At 44.1% G+C, this 15,651-nt stretch overlaps 1 protein-coding gene across 1 annotated transcript in view; it reads right to left on the reverse strand.

Moving 5' to 3' along the window:
* The window catches only part of Suz12 (SUZ12 polycomb repressive complex 2 subunit), a 41,166-nt gene extending 38,885 nt beyond the window's left edge, over nt 1–2,281 (reverse strand). The window contains exon 1 of the mRNA XM_075991428.1: nt 1,853–2,281. Within this exon, the coding sequence (XP_075847543.1) occupies nt 1,853–2,129 (277 nt within the window). The 5' untranslated portion in view covers nt 2,130–2,281. The remainder of the gene's footprint in view (nt 1–1,852) is intronic.
* Between the last annotated feature and the right edge of the window lie 13,370 nt (nt 2,282–15,651).

Consider the following 15,651-nt stretch of genomic DNA (forward strand, 5'->3'; position numbering starts at 1 on the left):
CTATGTGTTTACATCCAGAAAATTAGTAAACACCAAAGGTCATTCAGTCTATGGCAGGCATACATTCACAAAATCCTCTTTCCTCCCTCTGCCATGCTTTCTCCTTAGATACAAGCAACAATTTCAAGCTAACCAATCCCAAGGTCGTGTCATTACTGTGCTTCTGCAAAAAGCAGTAAATTCATTTGATGACTTACTACCCCTTTCCCTCCCAAAAGTACCTAGAGATAACTCTATTCACAAAAACTTACTAAAGCCAATTAACTGGCAACTACAAAAACTTGTAGTAACTAGCCAAAATTAAAAACTCTTCCCAAACATTCTAATACAGATATGCTCAAAGTCATTATAAAATTCACTACATTGTAAACTCCTAATTAACAGGTTCCCAGAACAATCTTTTTAATGCTTTTAACATTTCATTTTTATAAAAGACTTAGGTTAAAGTTGAAAATATATCTTCATACCCCCATCCAGTGTTATTAGTAAGCTACCAGAATCACATTTCTTTGAGTATTAATCTAATTATGAATACCTAAATATTATATTAAGAACTTAAACATCCAAAACTGAAATCAACATTAGAAGGGGGGGGGAGCTCTAACCCTTAATGACAATTTCTCGCAGGTGGGCTCATCTGCAAACAAGTAGTTAAAGCCTTCCTAGAGGATTTATCTTCTCATAACATTTAGAAAGTTTTAAATTTCCACTTAATCTCCAGTTTAGCTTTAGTTTCAAATTAAACGGAGATGGGATATTTTAGAAGAGGTAGAAACGAACGTGTTTATTTTCATGACTCTCCTTCAGTTCCATTTTCACGTAAAAGCTTCTCAGATTTTTATAAAAGCATATTAAGCAAAAGAATAATGATCTCTAAAGCAGGTTCAATATTTGTCAATAAAAATCAAAATTATTTTTATTAAATTCCAATAGAATTTCGTGAAGCGCTTATGAAAATGAATAAGAGTATTAAACAATGTAAAACGTCTTTTTCAAGCACAGCTGATACCATGGCCATAGCATATGCCACGGTAATATTGTAAATAAAGACATTCGACGGTAAAGCTGAGTTTATTCAAGTTGCCGTAAAATACTTAGCTAGAAGACTGCCCAAATTACAGCATCTACACAAAAGCGAAGCAGAACAATCAGGATAAGATATCTATTAAGTAACAATTTTATTCGTAGTCATAATGTTGTTTATAAATTCTATTGTTTGTTTCCAGACACTGTGTTCCCTTTCCCAAGTAAGTCATAGTTTTGTCCTCCACGCATCTTTTGTAACAAAACACTGAGATAAAAAAACGTTCTGGAATTAAGATACAGTTCCGAGGTCGTCCCCGAGGTCGTCCCCGGAGAAGACGCCTGCCCATTCTGTCTCAGTCTACGTATCCATAAAATGGGCGGATAGGTCAAAAAGGCTAAGGCTTCAAATGGTACCGTGTTAACAGGCAGCCCAAGTGCGTGCGAAGGCATTTCAGCCCACTGACAATTTCCTCGGCTTCCCTGCACTCCCGCCCGCACATCTTTGCCCCCCGAAACCTACAGCTGGAGCCCCAGTACTTGTAAAGTAGGGAAGGCATAAAAGAAAACACGAACTCGTCTCGGGATCCGGCCGCGTTCAGTTCAACCGTCACGTCCTCACCTACGAGGCTGCTCGGGACGTGGGGGCCCCCGGGGCGAATCTTCCGGGAGTCACGGACCTGGCCCGGACCCCGGGAGCCGGGACGTCCCCCGATTCCTCCCTCCACTCACAAACCAAGTGCACTCCGCGAAAACCCGGCGGAGCGCCCCGTGCCCCGAGCGCGGAGCAGCCAGCGGCACTCGCCCTCCCGGAGCCTCTCACACTCACTCTCAAAGGCCTGGAGGAAAAGCTCGTGGTCAGCCTGGACGTGCTCCATCTTCGGCTTCTTCACCGGTAACACCGCGGTCCCCGCCGCCGCCGCCGCCGAGGAGGAGGAGGAGGCCGAGTAACCGCCGCCGCCTCCACAGCCCCCGCCGCCGGATTTGCCGCCCGAAGCCGTCGCCGCCGCCACCGCCGCCGCCGAACCCCCGAAGCCGCCTCCCCCGGACCCCGCGCTGGGCCCCGAGCCGCCCCCTCCCCCACCGCCGTGCTTCTGAGGCGCCATCGCGGTTCCTGCCTCCTCCCCCCGCCAGCTACCCGCCGGGCGGCCCCGGAGAGTGAGCGCCTGCTACACCAACTGCTCGCCCCAGCAGGCTACGGCGGACCGAGGGGGGAAGGAGGAGAGAGGGGAGGAGAGGGGAAGGGAAGGGAGGAGGAGAGGAGGGAAGGAGGGAGGAAAAAAAAAGTGTCTCCGGCGAGCCCCGCTCCGCTTCGGAGGCCGCTCACCCTACCCTGGCCCCGCTCCGCCCACTTCCCCGCCCGGCGCTCTGATTGGCCGACGGGAGCGCGCGCCGCCCGGCCGCCCAGCCCGTTGGTCCGCAGATCGCCCCGTCAGTCACGCGGAGGCGCTTCTCGCGGAGGCGCGGCTTGGTTGGCCCGTGCGCGCTGCCGACCGCGGGCCCGGCCGCCTCTTTGAACTGAATTCGCGGGAAAATTAGGGGTCGGAGCGGCCTTCCTGCTGGTCCCGGTGCATTGTGGGCAGAGGGGGACCAGAGAGCGGATTAGGGAGCCGTTTCTCTCCTCGGGGGCGTCGTCCGTCGGCGCCCCCAGGGGGTCGAGGACCCCTGAAGAGAGGCGGGTGTCGGAGAAACGGAGGGCGAGGGGGCCTTTGAGAGGAGCGGGGGGGTCCTCCACGGATCCCGAGGCTGTGTGGTCTTAGGAAGTGGCCTGCCCCGGGGTGGAGGTGTGCTCACAGTCTCTTCTCTGCGGAGGCGGGAGGAGGGAACCGGGTCCCCTGTCCCCACGCCGCCACGTGCCCCGAACCACCCCCGGCCGAAATCCACGCGCGCAGCCACAGGCTCTCCTCGGCGGCCGTTGTCGGACGTGAATGGGCGCTCTCCGCCAAAGGGAGCGGTCTATTTTGTGGCGGGCGTGTCTCAAGAGAAATAAGAAGACCTGTAGTTTTAGGTGCTGTGCGGCGTCAGGATCCTTCCCTATTAAGGTTAAGATTGTGGTCCCTCAACGTAATGCAGGCAGCGTAGATACTAATTTTCTTCTCCAAGAAGAATGGGTAATTCGAAGTAGGGACACTTCTGGAGACTGACTATTCACTGTGCTGTCAAAAGCTTGTCAGGGAGTCCGCGTTTTGAGCGTCTTGCTTGAAAAGACGGATGCACAGGCCCGACTAAGTCTTTTCGTACAAATTGGCTTACAGTTGAGCTAATACACTGAAAGACTGGAATTTCAAATTGGACAAAATTAGCAGCCAATATTTTTATACGAAAAATATTTTATGTGTATGAGTGTGCCTTCATATAAGTGTATAGCACGGTTGTGTGCTGTCCTTGCAGACCAAAGAGGACCTTGGATTCCCTGGAACTGGAGTCACAGATGGTTGTGAACCTCCAGGTGGGTGCTGAGAATCGAACCTAGGTTTTCTGGAGGAGCAAGCAGCCGGTGCTCTTAAGTGCAGCCATAAGTCAGCCCCAGCCTATATTTTATACTCAGACAAAACTTTAGAATGCTCTTAGATCTTTATACTAGTCTATGTATTTAAAAATAGTTTTCCTTGCAAAGTAGGTACAAGATTTTTTCTTTAGATTTCTAAGTGCATCTCTGATTAGTGCCATCCCACTGAGATTTCTGACGTTTTAGCTGTCCATCTCTCGCTTTGTAGTGCTGGGAAATTCTGTCGGAGTCTGGATAATTAAATCACTCTAAGCAAATTCCAAAATACCGAGTGCTAATTTAATTAGGCATACATATAGCTGTCGAAATGCTCCCTCTTCAGCATTTGTCAGGGCTGTGTTGTAGGAGAGGAAAGAATGGGGGGGACAGACAGTCAAATAACCAAGTGAAAGATTATCATGAATCTTTGATGAAAAGAGAAATGGACCCGAGGGATTTGGGGTATTCTTAAAGGAAATGGCAGCACGAGACAGTGATGTGATGTTACACATCTGAGCTAACCAACGCTGACCATGAAAAAGCCAGTCATGGCGTTATTGAGAGAGGTACTGTCGCCAGGTTCTCACTTTTATATTCTTTGTCTAAAGTGTATATAGAATGCAAAAAAACTTGGAACTAACTGAGGGGTCATTTTAGTTACATCATCTCAATCAGAAGGGTAAAGCATTTGCAGACCATCTCTAGGCTGGTCTTGACTGTGGCTGCCTTTTTGTTACTTGGGATATAAGTGCTTTTGATATTTGTGATTGCCAACTTACGGTCAATGATGCGGATGTCTGATTCCCCTTCCAAACAATGAATTTGGGTTGCTTTCTAAATTATAAAATATTAATCCCAAAACAGCAAAATGATTCAATTGTAATGATTTAAATGTTTCTTTATGAATACAGTCCTATGATTGATAGAAGATTTAGTCATAGGACAGTCTAACTATCAAAACAAAATAGTGATAAGGTTAAGTTGCATTTTGAAATACTGAGAGAACTATATAAAGCAGTACAGAAATAGCTATTATTAGCCAGACAGTGGTGATGCACGCCTTTAATCCCAGCACTTAGAAGGCAGAGGCAGGTGGATCCGCAGAGCGAGTACCAGGACTGCCAATGCTAAATAGAGAAATCCTGTCTCAGGGGGGAGGGGGACAGAAAGAGCAAGCTGTTATTTCTCTTGTTAACAAAGCCACGAAAATGGCTAACACTACTATGATTTATCCCCCATATTAATAATTGAAAGAAACACTAAATTTCACTTAAATATAAGGTAAATGGAGACCTTTCTCCCCATTCATAGTCACAAACTGGATCATATTCAAGTTAATGACAAACTGGATGGAAGCTAGCTAGGTCCACACTCGAGCATGTTCTTCACAAGCCCAGGGCCCTGCGTTGAAGCTCCAGCATTGAAACAAAGCAAACACCTCTGAGGCACAGCAGTAATCCTTTCATTGCTTTGAGACAGGCTCTTACTCTGTAGCTCAGGCTGGCCCACAATGCATGGCAGTTGTGTCTCAACATCCTATGTTTTGGAGTTACAGAGCCACCATATTCAACTAGCAAATCTTTTTTATTCTGTTCTGAAATAAACCCTTGGATAGGGCTTGTGTCTATATAAAGGCCAACTCAGTGAATGTCACTAAGGACAGTCACCGGTACACAATTGTAAATTATAATATTTGAGTGCTTACTATGTACCAGGCAATATAGTAAGTTTTTAATATTCTTGCTCACTCAGTATTCTGATTAGCCATCTAAGATAATATTCTCTCCACTTCACTGATAAGGAAAAAATAGTGAAACTTGTACATAGTCAGTATTGGAGCAGAGATTTTTTTAAATTACATTTATGTATTTATATGGGTTTGTGGGCAGTGTCAGAGACAATTTGCAGGGTTAGGGCTTTGTTCTGTCTTCTAGTACGTGGCTCCTGAGAATCCAACTCAGGTGTTCAGGCTTGTCAATAGGCACCTGTACCTGCTGAGCCATCTCAGCATTCCTGGGGCTGAGATGCTAATCCAGACAATCTATCCCCAGCAGCCTCACTTGTGAGCATCATATGACAAAATTTCAGAGTCTTACAGAGAGAAAATACTGTGTCTGTCGTTATTAAGCACAGAAAGGTAGTAAACATTACCCCTGATACCAAGTCAGTCATAAGTATCTGTGTATTTTCTAAAGTTATCCAAGATCTCAAACCTGGTTTTGTTTGTTTGGTTGGCTGGTTGGTTTTGTCATGCTTTGAGTAAACTAGCTATATTTTATGTTAATTCTGAGAGAAATATAATCCAACTTTAAAATAACAGAAACAAAAATGTCCCAAGATAAAAATAGCAGCAACCTGCCTAATAGGTGGTGGTGTGAAGGAGTAGTTTCACTGATCTTATTTGAAGCTTAAGACCAAATGTTAAATCATTATTTTTCCCTTTGTCTGGAAAAGAAAAACATAAGAACCATGGGGTATTTGCTGTGCATGATTAGGTTTTCATAATAACCCACTGATGTGTGTTTGTGTGTATCTAGAGTATATTGGAAATAATACGGATGGTAGCAAGCCATAGTTAGCACCCCAGGGACAAGAAGGAACTTGACACTAATGACCAGAGGGAAAATAAACCACCTGAGCCAAATTGAAACTATCTACCCTTGGATTTTGAGAACCCTGTGCCTGGAAACCGCTATTATGTTCATTTTTTTTTTTTGGAGGATGCAGCTCTTTATTGGAATATTTTCAGTTGTGTTTGCAAACATTAACACTGGGGGAAAACAAAATTCTTATTTTTTTAGAGCCTGCTGGGTAGCAGCCTCAGCGACCTCTACCTGAGCCTTAGCCACCCTCACAGGAGACAGCTGGGTGGAGGCCTCATCAACCTCCTCAAGAAGACACTGGGTCTCATCCTCTTGAGAAAGATTCTCCTCTTGTATCATTCGCAGGCGGTAATAATTAACCAAGTTGGAGATCATCTGGGAAACGTCTTCTTGGTAATGAGGAGGCCCGAATATCAAAATCTCTGCATCCTCTTCAGGATGCCAATGGGTCACTTGAAGCAAGGTACGTGATGTACTCTCTACATGTGGGATGTACTCTCCATCCTTGCACTGTTTCTGGATCATCCAGATACTCGGTCCGGAACCACTTGGGCAACGTGCTGGAGTCTCCGACCACTTCAAATAAGGTCCCTTCTTTGTGCTTCAGCTGGACCAGCGACTTATAAGTCTTAAAAGGGACCATGGTGCACCAGTATCGTCATAAACAGACTAGGCAACTCCAAACCCAGTAAACCCCTATTATGCTCATTTTTAAAAATTAGCACAAGTTGTTTTATGTTTAATTTTAAAAGTAAGGTAGATTAATATTTGTTAAACATCCTTAACATATAACAATCATTAACAGTAATGATGGTGGTGGAGGCGCATCCTTTAATCCCAGCACTCCAGAGGCAGAGGCAGGTGAATCTCTGGGTTTGAAGACAGCCTGGTCTACAGAACACGTTCTAGGGCAGCCAGGGCTACACAGAAACCCTATCTTAAAAAAAAGAAGAAGAAAAAATTATATTTGAAACACCATACAAACATACACACACACATAAACTTCATATTAAGTAATTCACCTAGCAGTTTATAAAGGGAAGAACTGGCCTAATTACAGAGCCAGGAGCAGGGAACAGTGTGTCTCTATGCCTGCATTCAGGAGGCAGAGGCGCAGGAGTTGAAGGCCAACCTTGCCTACTTAAGGCTCTCTCTAAAAAGAAACAAAGAAAAAAGTAAAGATAAAAGCACATAACCCAGTTCCAAGGGAGTTTAACAGCCCACATGTTTTCCTGAATCGCACAGATCCAGGCCAGGCTATCGTCTGGGAAGCCCCACAGTTTCAGGAAGGTTCTCAGGGAGAAAGGTAAACTACACTGTGGTGAGGTCTGTAGCCCAGCTGATCTTCAGTAAAAACTGCTCCGTTTTTATCTCTTTACGCATCATTGAAGGAACTGCTTCTCCTTGCTAAGTTCCTCTCTTCCACCACTACATTACACTTGTCTTCTAGAATCTGCTAGTGAGAATCACTAACAGCATGAATTGTGTGTTCTGGAATATACCTCAAAATTCAAGAGCTCTAGAAACAAACCCAACAGTGATTATTTTGTTTCACTCACTGACTCATCACTCTAGTCTGTTGGGTTTTTGTTTATTTTGGTTTTTACTATTATTTGTTGGTTTTTGTTGTTCTTTTGTTGATTTTGTTTTTGAGACAGGATCTTGTGTACCCCAGACTGATCTAGAACTCAAACTATAGCTGAACTTTTGATTCTCTTGTCTTTCCTCCTCCCTTCCCAAACACTACCCCCCACCCAGTGCTGGGATTATGGGATTGATCTGATATACCTGGCTTATATGGAGCTGAGGACGGAACCCAAGGCTTTGTTCATGCCAAGCAAACACTCCACCAATCATGTTGTATCCCTAGACCTCAATGTTATTTTATTCATAAGCTGGAGATGTGAAATGTGACATTTTGTTGTGGCACTGGCAGCTGCAGCATCCCATTCTGTGACATGTTACATGATCACAATGGGAAACAAATGACATTTTTCTGTGCGCTGTGTTGCTGAACTAATATGGCAATATTAAAGGCAAGCAAGCCAGGTTTTATTGAAAAGTAGTAACAACTCCCTGCTCTCTGAAGCAGGGTTGCAGGTGAACACATTTTTATTTTCAACTTACAATGGACTCATGGGGATATAACCATGCTATAAGCAAAAGAGTATCTGTATATAACTGTCTAGAAAAAAATTTAGTCTTGTTAGAATTACCTCGCCGTTTTGCTGTTCTTACTGTGTAGCTCTGGCTGGCCTGGAACTCACAGAGATCTGCTTCCCTCTGCCTTCTGAGTGCTCGGGTTAAAGGACTGAACCACCATGCTTTGCTTTTATTTTAAAATAAATGTTTGCTTCAATTTTCATGGGGGAGGAACACTGTATTAGTCCATTTTGATTCCTGTAACAGAGAATACTACAGACTGAACAATTTGTAAATTGTAGAAGGCCATTTGGCTGACAGTTTATGAAGTTGTTCAAGAATCTCAGGACCCAGGATGCACCTAGTGAGGGTCTCCGTGCTGCTATGCAGTTTGGAGAGTCCTTCTCAGGTGCCTCGCTGGTCTAAATCTTTCCCAGGCAGCTCTTGTCTGAGAATCTTCTCCGCAGCTGTTTCACTCCCTCGGAGAGGGATTCTCAGCTTTTCTTGCTTGCTTTGATAGGGAGAGGATGGAGTGAATCTGACCAGTTTCAAGAAATTCTGGAAGCTATTTGAGTTCTTTACTTTCCTGCTTTAGGAACTTCCTGGCAAGATGGACTGTTTCAATCTTGGAGGAAACTGTTACACAAGAAGTGCCCCACATGTTTAAAACAAAAATAAAAATCCCACAAAAACCAAACACAAACTAAAAAGCCTGTTAGGACAAGAAACCATTGAACTTGGTTTTCTAACAAACCCACTGTCAAACATAAACCCACTTCTGCAACAGTGTCATTGGCCCAGGCATGAGGATCCTGTTCTCATGTTTGAGGTCTTTGAGACCTCCAGGGCTAGCAGGGTGATGAGCCATGGAGGCAAGAGGCAGGAAGGCACATCACAACTCAGCGCCCTGCGTTTGTTCAACTTTGTTCTGACTCTACATGGTTCGTTTTAGACACAGCACGACGTGGCACAAAACTATTCTGGTGATAATTAGCTCAATCCCATGAGCACAGCAAACAGACTCCATGAGGAGCAAAGTAAGGGTCTGGGGGAGGGCTCAGTGCCTCAGAGTCTCTGACCACACATATAGTGCAAGGGTCAGCAGGGTAGGACACATCCTCTCCAGCCTTCTGGGCAGATAACAGATAATACATTCCTTCTCCGGAAGGACAGCCCAGTTTGCTTAACATTCCAGGTGCCTTAGTGCTTATCTGTGATCAAAAGACCTTTGTGCTTTCTACACTCACGGTTTAGTCACCTCAACGCTGAGGCTCCGAGTAAAACATGGACATTGGGGAATATATTAAAACCACATCACTAGATCATTGTCCCTCATAAATCATATCTAGCCGGGCAGTGGTGGTGCACACGTTTAATCCCAGCACAAGGGAGGCAGAGACAGGTGGATCTCTGTGAGTTAGAGGCCAGTTTGATCTACAAAATGAGTTCCACCTAATGGGAGCTCACCAAGGCCAGCTGGACTGGGACTGAATGAGCATGTGATCAAACCAGACTCTCTGAATGTGGCTGACAATGAGGGCTGACTGAGAAGCCAAAGACAATGGCACTGGGTTTTGATTCTACTGTATGGACTGGCTTTGTGGGAGCCTCGTCTGTTTGGATGCTCACCTTCCTAGACCTGGATGGAGGGGGGAGAACCTTGGACTTCCCACAGGGCAGGGAACCCTGACTGTTCTTAGGACTGGAGAGGGAAGGAGAGGGGGAGTGAGGGGAGTGAGAGATAAATGGCAGAGGGGAGGAGGTGGAAATTTTTCATAAAAAAAAATAACAAAACAAAACAAAATGAGTTCCAGGACAGGTTCCAAAGCTACACAGAGAAACCCTGTCTCTGAAAACAACAAGACAAAACAAAAAACAAAACATCTTCATTCGCCTTATTCTATTTGGGCTTTTTATTTCTGCTTGCACACTCGCCAGTAAAATGACTTCTTTGAAAAGTATTACAGTTATTTATAGTTGAATTTTTTTTTGGCTTGGTGTCACATGCTTGTAATCTTAACTTAGTACTTGGTACACCAAGGCAAGAGGACCACTTGAATTCAAGAGTCTAAAGCCAACCTGGAGAACATAGCAACACACACACCCCACATACCCCACACACCCCAGAGAGGAAGAAAGAGAATGAATTCATACTCATGACCTCCTGTCCTTTAAACTGTAGAAAGAATCCCCCCCAACCCTCTAGTGATTGAAAACTTGTCTGGAAGCCTTTTTGTTTGTTTTTAGAGATAGGGTTTCTCTTTGTAGCCCTGGCTGTCCTGGAACTCACTCTGTAGACCAGGCTGGTCTCGAACTCACAGAGACCTGCCTTTCTCTGTGCTGGAGTGCTGGGATTAAAGGTGTGTGCCATTACCATCGGACTTTGTACAAGCCTTTTAAAAGCATTGCCTCTCCTTGTTCCCTGCACCTATTACCATTCTAAGTTAACTTTCTTTATGGAAAATACTAATAACTTATTAACAGGGCCAGTTTAAGAAAATTGCTAGCCAGGTGGTGGTGGTGCAAGCCTTTAATCCCAGCAGGCGGATCTCTGTGAGTTTGAGGCCAACCTGGTCTACAAAAGCTAGTTCCAAGACAGGCTCCAAAGCTACAGAGAAACCATGTCTTGAAAAACTAAAAATCAAGAGAAAGAAAGAAAGAAAGAAAGAAAGAAAGAAAGAAAGAAAGAAAGAAAAGAAAGAAAACTGCTATCAGCCAGGCAGTGGTGGTGCACATCTTTAATCCCAGCACTAGAGAGGTAAAGGCAAGAGGATCTCTCTGAGATGGAGGCCAGTCTGGTCTACAAAGTGAGTTCCAGGACATCTAGGATGGTTACACAGAGCAACCCTGTCTCAAAAAAACAAAAAGAAAAAAAAGAAAAAAAAAGTGCTACCAGGCTGGAAGTTGTGGTACACACCTTTAATTACATAATTTCAGCATTTGGGAGGCAGAGACATATGAATCTCTGTGAATTCAAGGCTGTCCTGGTCTACATACAGGACAGCCAGGGCTATGTAGAGAGACCCTGTCTGAAAAGTAAGAATAAGAAGAGGACGGAGAGGAGGGGCAGAGGCAGCTGCAAGCAAGCAGCTGCCTTCACAGCTGAACTGAGTAAGGAGGTATCCCAAAGAAAGCACCGAAGATTTAGCATCTGCTTTTGCAAGAACAACATAGGGTTTGCGTGCTGCTACTGTATTATTTTATATGCTGTGTGCCCAGAAACAAAGTTCTTGAGATTATAAAGCATTCAGAATTCTGTAGCCATTTTTAGCCAGGGAGGCACTGTAAAGAGAACAAATGATTGCTGCTGGGTGTGTTTTGATGTCAGGATAAATTTCTGTACTTCTAGAAGTTCAGACTCAAAGTAACAGAGACACAGGACATTTTTATCTGATTGAAAAGAGCTCTTTATTTTATTTATTTATTTATTTATTCGAGTCAGGGTTTCTCTGTAGCTTTGGAGCCTGTCCTGGAACTAGCTCTTGTAGACCAGGCTGGTCTCGAACTCCCAGAGATCCACCTGCCTCTGCCTCCCAAGTGCTGGGATTAAAGGCGTGCGCCACCACCGCCTGGCTTGAAAAGAGCTCTTTTGTTCTATGAAAACACCCAAGCTGTCTACAAGTCTGGGTTAGCTCCTTGCCTCACGTAGTTCTTGAGAGCTGGGATGGCAGGCATATACTACCAGAAGAGCTTTCTATTTCTGTTTTTAAAATTGCTTTTTCTCAAATACTACTTTGCAAAAAAAAAAAATCTTTGAATTAATTGTACTATGTATCCAAGATTTTAATTTCTCCTCAATTCAATATGATTTTAAGGAATATAACTTTTCTATATCTCAAAGTTTTATTTGTTTTAAAATGTATGCACGTGTAAATGTGTGTATGTGTCTGAGGGTTATAAGCACATTAATCCTGGTTTCTGCAGAGATCAGCTGTGCTGCGTCTCCTCTAGGATGGAGGTACAGGTGCTGTAAGCTGCCTGATTTGGATGCTGGGAATGGAGCTCAGGTTCTCTGATAAAACAGCATGTGGTTTTAACCACGGAGACGTTTCTCCAGCCTCATGGTTGCTTGTTTGTTTTGTTTTTGAGACAGGTTCTCACATGGCTAGGCTGATTTTGAACTGCTATGGAGCTAAAGATGACTGAGAACTTCTGATGATTTTCCTGCCTCCACCTTCCAACTCCAAGGGCATACACCACCATGGAGAGCCAGCCTTTCCAGGGCTCCAAGGTGTCTTAGGTTTCCATATTTCTGTGCATTGTGTAGTGTTCAAATCAGGGACAGTGTATTATTGTTATCTATAGCCATCTTTTTAAAAAAACTGCAAATTGTATTGCTTTAATTTTTTGTTTGTTTATTTTTTGAGACAGGCTTTCTCTGTGTAGCCTTAGCTGTCTTGGAACTAACTCTGTAGACTAGGCTGGTCTCAAACTCACAGAGCTCCTTCTGCCTCTGCCTTCTGAGCACTGGGATTAAAGGCATGTGCCACCACTGCCAGATTAGTTTTTTTTTAATTTATTATTTTATGGTGTATGAGTATTTTGCCTGGTGCCCACAGAGTTCAGAAATGGTTTTTAGATTCCTTGGAACTGGAGTTAAAGACAGTTGTGAGCTGCCGTGTGGGTGATAAAAATCAAACCTAAGTCCTCTGGAAGAGCAGCCAGAGCTCTTAACTGCAGAGCCATCTCTCCAGCCCCTTATCCATTTGTGTGTGTGTGGTGTGTGTGTCGGTATATGGAGGCCAGGTAACCTCAGGTATCTTCCTTAATAGCTCTCCACTTTATTCTTTTAGTAAATTGTGGTGTGTGTGTGTGTGTACCTGACACAGCATTCATGTGAAGGTCAAAGAACAATACTCAGGAGTTGGTTTTCTCCTTCCTTCTGCCATGTGGGTTCTAGAGATTGAACTCAGGTCATCAGGCCTGGCAGGAAGTGTCTTTACCCACTGAGCCATTTCACTAGACCGGATTTTTGGTTGTGCATTTATTTAGTGTGGAGGGTTGGGTGTAGGTGTGTGCACCACATTTGCATGTGTGAAGGGTTGGGGGTAGGTGTGTGCACCACATTTGCATGTGTGGAGGTTAGAGGATAATTTTTGGGAGTCAATTCTCTCCCTCTACCCTGTGGGTCCTGAGGGTGGAACTCAGGTCATCAGGCTTGACAGCTAGAGCCATCTTGTTGGCCCTTTGCAATTCTTTGATAAAATGCTTACTCATTAGTTGAAAAATATACGCTTATGACATAGAGTTCATTGATTTGGCTAGACTGACTGGTTAACAAGTCCCAGGTATTCTCCTAGCTTCACCTCCCCAGAGCCGGCATTACGTGTGTGTGTGTGTGTGTGTGTGTGTGTGTGTGTGTGTGTGTGTGTGCCTGCCTCTGTGACTGGTTTGTAAGTGGGTGCTGGAGATCAAGAGCAGGTCTCCTGCTTGCACAGGAAGTGCTTTGTTGAGCCACTGCCCTACCCTACTAGCCCTGTTGTTGCTCCTCTTCCTCCTCCTCTTCTTCCTCATTTTTCTTCACAGCCTTACATTAGTCTTACATTAGTACTACAAGATCTGCCAGCCTCATCTTGTGTATTCTCTACTATAGACCTAGAGAAGCCTTTTCTCTTTTCCTTCTTCTTCTTCTTCTTCTTCTTCTTCTTCTTCTTCTTCTTCTTCTTCTTCTTCCTCCTCCTCCTCCTCCTCCTCTTCCTCCTCTTCTTCTTCTTCTTCTTCTTCTTCTTCTTCTTCTTCTTCTTCTTCTTCTTCTTCTTCTTCTTCTTCTTCTTCTTCCTCTTCCTCTTCCTCTTCCTCTTCCTCTTCTTCTTCCTCTTCTTCTTCTTCTTTTTATGATAGGGTTTCTCCATGTAGCTTTGGCTGTCCTGGAACTTGCTCTGTAGACCAGTGTAGACCAGTCTTTCCTCCAACTCACAGAGATCCACCTGCCTCTGCCTCCTGCTTGCTGGAATTAAAGGCGTGTGCCACTATCACCAAGCATGAGAAGCCATTTTTCTTTATTTCTTTCTTTTTTTTTTCTTTTTGTTTTGTTTTTTGTTTTTTCAAGACAAAGTTTCTCTGTAGATTTTTGGAGTCTGTCCTGGAACTAGCTCTTATAGACCAGGCTGTCCTCGAGCTCACAGAGATCTACCTCCTCTGCCTCCCGATTAAAGGTGTTCGCCACCACTACCCAGTGGAGAAGCCATTTTCCTAAGAAGTCTTTGTTCCTTCTGTTGGAGAATAGAGTTAATAAGTGAAACGTGAGTGCTAGGTGTGCTATGTGTATGCATGTGTGTGTGTATCTCCATATATGCACATAAATTTGTAATTATTTCTGTATCTACCCGTATTCAGGTATGCACGAACTTATACTGAAAGCTCCGATTTTAATTCACTGGCATTTTTTGGATGTGATAATGTATTACTACTGTGTTTCCATCTTCGAAATTTATGGTCTTGTGCTTTCATTCTTACCATTGTCCAGGGACACAAGAAACACACTGGCTACTTTAAAAACATCAAAGCAGATTCTAGAAATACTTCTTTTACACTGCCTTTTTGCAAATTCAGCAACTAGAACTTCATTTTCCTCAAAAAAATTTGAGCAGCCAGCTCTGGGAACAAAAATTTTCAGGGCTGGAGAGATGGCTTAGCGCGTAAAACCTTGGGTTGCTCTTTCAAAGGACCTGGGTTTTTGTTTCCAGCACCCCCATAGAGGCTCATAACCATCTGTAAGTTCAGTTCCAGGGATCCAGTGCCTTTTTCTGGCCTCTGCCAGCACTACTGCACATACATGGTGCATATGCATACTACAGGCAAACACTCATACACATAAAATAAAAATAAGTAAATCTAAAAAAACCTGAATTCTTTCTTTTTTCCTCCTATTTATTTACCTATTTATTTATTATCATCTGGATCCTAACATACTTCCTGATAACCAAATTCGGTTGTTTGGCCTCAATCCCTACTTTTCCTTTGCCTGAGAAGCATTCTAAAAGGATTTACCTTCAGGACTGTGCCCCAACAGACTTTCTTGTATTGTATCTTGCTACTTCTGGTCATGTTGGTACATACAGAGATTTTTGAAACTTTGAAAACCACGATACTTGCTCATCCTGCTGGTGCTATGGGCCTCCAGTGTCTCCTTTTGTTTCCTTGTATTAGACAGGATCTCAGTGTGCTAGCCTGAAACTAGTTCTGGGGACCAAGTGGTCATGAATTTACAGAGATCTGCTTGCCTCTTGCCTCCAAGTGTTGGGGGTAAAGGGCTACACCACCAAGCATTTTTCAACTTTTATTTTATCGTTACTCTGTGTGTACGTGTGCTTGTGAAGGAAGCAGGGACACGCACATGCTGCGGAATGCGTGTGGAGGTCAGAGGACAATTTTATGGAGTCTTTTCTCTCCTTT

This window comes from Microtus pennsylvanicus, chromosome 11 (assembly GCF_037038515.1).
Source record: "Microtus pennsylvanicus isolate mMicPen1 chromosome 11, mMicPen1.hap1, whole genome shotgun sequence".
NCBI classification, from domain to species: Eukaryota; Metazoa; Chordata; class Mammalia; order Rodentia; family Cricetidae; genus Microtus; species Microtus pennsylvanicus.